Source organism: Dipodomys spectabilis, unplaced genomic scaffold (assembly GCF_019054845.1).
Source record: "Dipodomys spectabilis isolate Male_0828 unplaced genomic scaffold, ASM1905484v1 ptg000119l, whole genome shotgun sequence".
NCBI lineage: Eukaryota > Metazoa > Chordata > Mammalia > Rodentia > Heteromyidae > Dipodomys > Dipodomys spectabilis.
In genome coordinates, this window is record NW_024870796.1 from 38,892 (window position 1) to 44,685 (window position 5,794).

At 47.5% G+C, this 5,794-nt stretch overlaps 1 protein-coding gene across 1 annotated transcript; it reads left to right on the forward strand.

Annotated features, from left to right (window-relative positions):
* Positions 1 to 4,583: 4,583 nt before the first annotated feature.
* LOC122115384 (olfactory receptor 56-like) lies at positions 4,584 to 5,537 on the forward strand. Its single transcript, XM_042688825.1, has one exon. It carries the CDS (start codon positions 4,584 to 4,586, stop codon positions 5,535 to 5,537), a length of 954 nt encoding a protein of 317 aa, XP_042544759.1.
* Positions 5,538 to 5,794: the final 257 nt, after the last annotated feature.

A 5,794-nucleotide genomic window follows, 5' to 3' on the forward strand; every position in this document is an offset into this window, starting at 1 on the left:
TTCCTTTCCCCCTCTCCCTTCCCCTGGGACACTTGGTTGGCTGGGGTGACTGAGAGGCTCAGAGAAGTTCCCAGGAAGTTGTCTTCCCTCGGAGGTTTAATTGTGAGAGACTGGGGACAGAGGTGTGTCGGAGGAGGGGTGGTCTCTGAGGATTTGTGAAAAGAGAAGCAACTTAGTCACAGCAGAGGACATAACAGTGGATGGGAGTGAGTAGGGGCAGAGAATTAGAGCTCTCTGGACCTGGCCCAGGGGAGGGGCTCAAGTACAGGTGAGAAGCTCTGTGTGCCCCCTGCCTCCTTTCAGGAAGGCACCCTTCCTCTTTTTGTGCAGGTCACTTGCACACTGCCTTCCTTTCAGATGTGGGATATTTCTATCTGTGCTCTTTCTGGAAGGCTTTTAAACTGTCTATAGGTCTATTTTTTTTGTATTTTTTTTTTTGGTTCTGAGGATTGAACCCAGAGCCTTGGACTTGTGAGGCAAGTGCTTTGCCAGTGAGCTACATCTCAGCCCCTCTGGTAGGCTTTCTAATCCCCTCAAGATTCTCCCAGGGCTTTAAGATAGGATTCTCTTTGCCAGGTTTTCTAGAGTTCTTTCTCTCAGCATCTGTTTTCTTCCCATTCTCATGCATTCTTCAAAACCTTTCCCTCATCCTTTTTTTGTATTTCCTGTGTGTGTGTGTGTGTGTGTGTGTGTGTGTGTGTGTGTGTTCCAAACATCTCCATCAACTCCAGTTTTCACCATACAGGGTGGACCAGAGTTGTTCTAACTGTGAGCTTTTTGTTCTACAAATTCCTCTTTAGGTTTCCTCAGTCCCTCCTGCTTCTTTTCAGATCCATTTCTTTTAGTGAGATGGAGCTCCATCAGCTTGTTTGAACTGAGAGAGACCTGGTTGCACACCTAACTCCCTGAGCAGAGCAGCGGGTCTCTGGGTGGCAGTGGGGTTCATCAGGGACATACAGCTTCTGACTGGAAGGCCGCCCACTCGGTTTCCCAGACCTGTGTCTGGTGTCATCAGATTTGTGGTTTCAGGTAATGCACTTCTTCCTGTCTTCTATCTCCTCTCTAATGATCAAATCCTCAGCAGTCTGTAAGCTTGTTGACTCCATAACAATCGATGACATTCTGTTGTTTACTATTTCTGTTGAGATAGAGCACTCTTTCCTGATGAGATCTGACCTTTAAAATTCTGGGTTATGCCAGATGTGAGTGGCTCACACCTGTCATTCTAGTTTCTCAGGAGGCTGAGATCTGAGGACTGTGGTTCAAAGCGAGCCTAGATCTAAAGTCCAGCAGATTTATCTCCAACCAACCACCAAGAAGCCATGAGTGGAGTTATTGTTCAAGTGGTTAAGTGCTAGCCTTGAGCAAAAAAAGCTCAGGGATATCACAAAAGCCCCAATTTCAAGCTCCAGAGCCAACACACACTACTAGAACACACACACACACACACACACACACACACACACACACACACACACATATGCACACACACACTTTGCTGTAATCCTTTATTTCATGGACAGAATTGGAAGAGGTCTAAACCGTCATTGTGCATGATTACCTGGGTCCCTCTGAATCTGGGAGAGTTGACTGTCACTGATAATATCTTGGTATGAATTTTATCAGAGAGACAGTAGTAAAATCTACTCTTGCCCATCACCCACAACACCTGCACTTCTTATTCTTAGAAACAAGTCTCTGTTTTCTATTCCTGTTTTCTGTTTTCATATTCTCTTCTACACCCCTTCCTGAAGGACAGTCAGAGCTGTTCCTATTTTGATAAAACATGTTTTGATGTTTCATTCCCCTTTTCTTCCATGTCTCTGTTTTCTGTCTATGGGAGAAAGCTCTCCCATGGGTCTGATTTCCACCCTTTCTGCTTCAGAGCTCTTCCACAACATTCCCAGGTGAGCTTCTGCTGCAGTCTCTGTAGCCTACCTGAAGCCATTGCCCTGGAAAGCCTTTGTCAGGGAAATCTTGCACCTCCAATGGTAGCAACTTAGACCATCCTAGAGTGCGTCTTCCTTCATCGACCCAGATTAGTTTCTCCAGTGGATTGTTTAAAAAGCATTGGCTGAAAGGCCATCAATTCACCGGATAAGAGTCAAACGGTGTCCAAGTACCCTACACAAACTCAGAAATTCTGATTTCCTATGCACTGTAGTTGAAAATGTTTCCCTTCTATTTTACCTTCCTCTACTCCTCTTGCTCAGCACTTATTAGATGCAGACCTTCATCACAATCATTGTCATGGTGCGTTGGGTATTGAATTGGCACCGGATGTAGAGTGGAGGATTTTATCTGTGTCATCCAATGTTATCCTCCGAGCAACTGTGAGGAAGTATTTTCAAACATCCCCGGGTATTCAGAAAGAGACTCAGGATAGTTGGGGATCATGCTCAAGGTCACACAGTGGGTGTCCCTCTCTTGCTTAGGTCATCACAGCATTTTCTATACTTTTCTCTTTTCTGAAGTCTCTTTGTCCTTCCATCATCTGCTGAAATCTTAGACTTGCTCTATTGAGAAAGGCCAATCGTGGCCACTGATTATTGAGGCAAATGTCTGGGGCTTTTGAATTTATGATTGTAATGCTCAGGACTACCCTGGAATGTGGGTATTTTTGTCCTGTTTTTGCAAGATTGGGGAAGTGCAAGCCTCAGTGATGATTTACTTACCCACAGAACAGAACTAATAATTGGTTGAACTGTAGCTGTTATACCTTATCTGGTAATACTTGAGGTTCCAACTCTTCACCTTGGCATGAAGGCTCAGGCTCCCCTCCACTGCTGTCCCTTTGCTCAGTCATTCGGCCTTACCCACCCCTTCAGCAACACAGTGCTTTCTTCTCTGCCTCTTTCCCATGCCTGGAACATCTCACTGACTTCTGCATAGCCTTGGAATCACAGTTATCCTTCAGGCTCCAGGAAGCCTCTCCTGAGTTGAGTAAGCTGATTGTAAGTTCCCCCCTGGCATCCTTCAGAGCAGGCAGATTGCCCCCAGAGCACCTCTCCTGAGGACTCCTGGCCTGCAGGTGTGAATAGATGGTACATGGATTCTACAGACATAGCTACTCAGATCCTTTATGCTCTGCTAATGTGTCATGGGGTTATTAGATATCTATTCCTGCAAATGTGCCTATCACCAAAAAGAGAGTTATTTCAACTCCATGGTCAAAGGTGAGGCCCTTTTACTTGTCTAAAGAATCACAGGAGAGCCAGGCACTGGTGGCTCTTGCCTGTAATCCTAGCTACTCAGGAGGCTGAGATCTGAGGATCATGGTTTGAAACCAGCCAGGGCAGGAAAGATTGAGAGTCTTACCTCCAATTAACTATCAGAAAACCTGTGCCACTGTGGCTGAAGGTATGTCAGGGACAGCACCCACGCCTTGAGTTTTAGTCTTACCAGGACCACTACCACCAACAACCAAAGAATCAAATCAATGAGCATACAAAGACCTCCCAACCCCCCATCTTAGGAACCTCTGATATGGTGGATGTTCACTAGGTAATACTTGACCTATCACCATCTTTGGGATTGTAGATGCCAAGTGCTATAAGACAGAGATTAGTGAGGAGGAGGAGGGACTTGATGGAAAGAAGAAAGGAGGTCTGGGCCTAGGAGGATAGAGTCACAACATACTGGAGGCCCAAACGGGAAACTCTTCCATCTTCTTATTTTTCTTCTCTCAGTAGTTAGCATAGATCTTCCCAGACATAACAGGCATTCAATAAATACATGTTGAATGAATGCAGGCCTAGGCAATCTAGGCAGATTGCATGATGTCACTCACTTGCTGTAGACACATCCTGGGGAGCAATGGCAAATGTACATGTGTATAGGTATATAAATATGTTGTATATGCATATAACATTCATGTATATGATACAAGTAATATTCTTTCTGTTTTTATTGAGGAAATAAACTTTGATTTTACTCTTTTTTTTTTCTTCAGAGAGAGACTAGCTCTGGCCTGTTAAGTGGTGAGGAAAGTTGAGACACAATGGGCATCCTACAATATCTGAATCTGCTGAGTTTGTAGTCAGGCTCTTGGACCTAAGCACAGGATGGCCCAGTGGTGGGAGTGGAATCTGGGCAGGGGCAGGACACAGATGTTGTGTTCATCTGTATTCCCCACAGGCTATGTAGTACCTGAGGGCTGGGGCAGCCATGAGAAAACTCAGAGGGAAGTAGGGGGTTGCAACACAAAGTCTGCTATCCACAGTTCTTCCAGTTAGGTTGGGAAGACTTAGACAGAGGGTCAGCTCTCACTTGAGCGTTGACGTTCCAGATGTCTGAGGGCCCATGCCAACCTTGGAACCAGGAGTTCTCTGTCCCTCTGCCTGCATGCCCACTTCAGTCAGGGACCCATTCCCTAGCGACCCCCTCCTTTCTGGTCTGTTCTACCATCTGGGTGATTATTTCTTATCCACTTGGGAAATGAGTGTTTGGGGAATGGTCCAGAGCTGCTGTGTTTGCTGGCTTCTGATGGCAGGATCCTGATTCAAGTACTGTAATGCTAAATGTTGTAAACACTCTGCTTGCAGATCTCAGGCCTTGCCTCCAGTGAACCCAGTGCAGGAACAATGGACTGGCAGGGTAACCAGACTCTCATCTCCCACTTCATCCTTCTGGGCCTCTTCAGCCACTCACCATTACACCTCTTCCTCTTCTGCATCATCATGCTCATGTTTCTGGTGGCCCTGTCTGGCAATGGGCTCATGATCGTCCTCATCAATACAGACTCGCGGCTGCACAGCCCCATGTACTTCTTCCTCAGCTGGCTGTCGCTGATGGACCTCATGCTCATCTCCACCATTGTGCCCCGCATGGCGGCTGACTTCCTGCGAGGTGGGGGTGCCATCTCCTTCACGGGCTGTGGACTGCAGATCCTCTTCTTCCTCACTCTCCTGGGTGATGAGTGCTTCCTGCTGGCGTTCATGGCCTATGACCGCTATGTGGCCATCAGCAACCCCCTGAGGTACTCGGTGGTCATGAGCCGCTGTGTCTGCTGGCTCATGGTGGCAGGATCCTGGCTCTTTGGCCTGGTCGATGGGTTGATCCAGGCTGTCTTCACACTCCGCTTCCCCTACTGTGGCTCCCAGGAGATTGACCATTTCTTCTGTGAGGTTCCCGCTGTGCTTAAACTGGCCTGTGCTGACACCTCCCTCTATGAAACCATGATCTATGTCTGCTGTGTCCTCATGCTGCTCCTGCCTTTCTCTGTCATCTCTGCCTCCTACCTGCGCATCCTGGTGACTGTGCTCCGTATGCGGTCTGCAGAAGGCCGGCAGAAAGCCTTTGCCACCTGCTCTTCCCACATGATGGTGGTCTCCCTCTTCTATGGGGCCGCCATGATCACCTACATGCGGCCTCAGGCCTACCACTCTTCCAAGCAGGACAAGGTGGTGTCTGCCTTCTATACCATGATCACCCCCATGCTCAATCCTCTCATCTACAGTCTGAGAAACAAAGAAGTGACTGGGGCTCTGAGGAAACTCCTGGGAAAGTGTCCCTGTGTGGGCAGGGTGGGAGATTGAGATTGGGGGTCTGATGATATGGAACCTGTATTCGCCAACTGTAGTTTGAGTGGCAGAGAACCAGATATGTCCCACAAAACAACCAACCAAGCAAGCAGCATGCCAGTTCCATCTATCACTACACGCTGCATCCCACTGATGTGAAAGAAAGCCTGGGCCAGAGTAGATGATCAAAGGTCTTCATCCAACAGATGCAGAGAGAGTCAGCAAGGGACATGCCTGAGGAAATCCTCATTTATTACAGTCGTGTTCTCCTC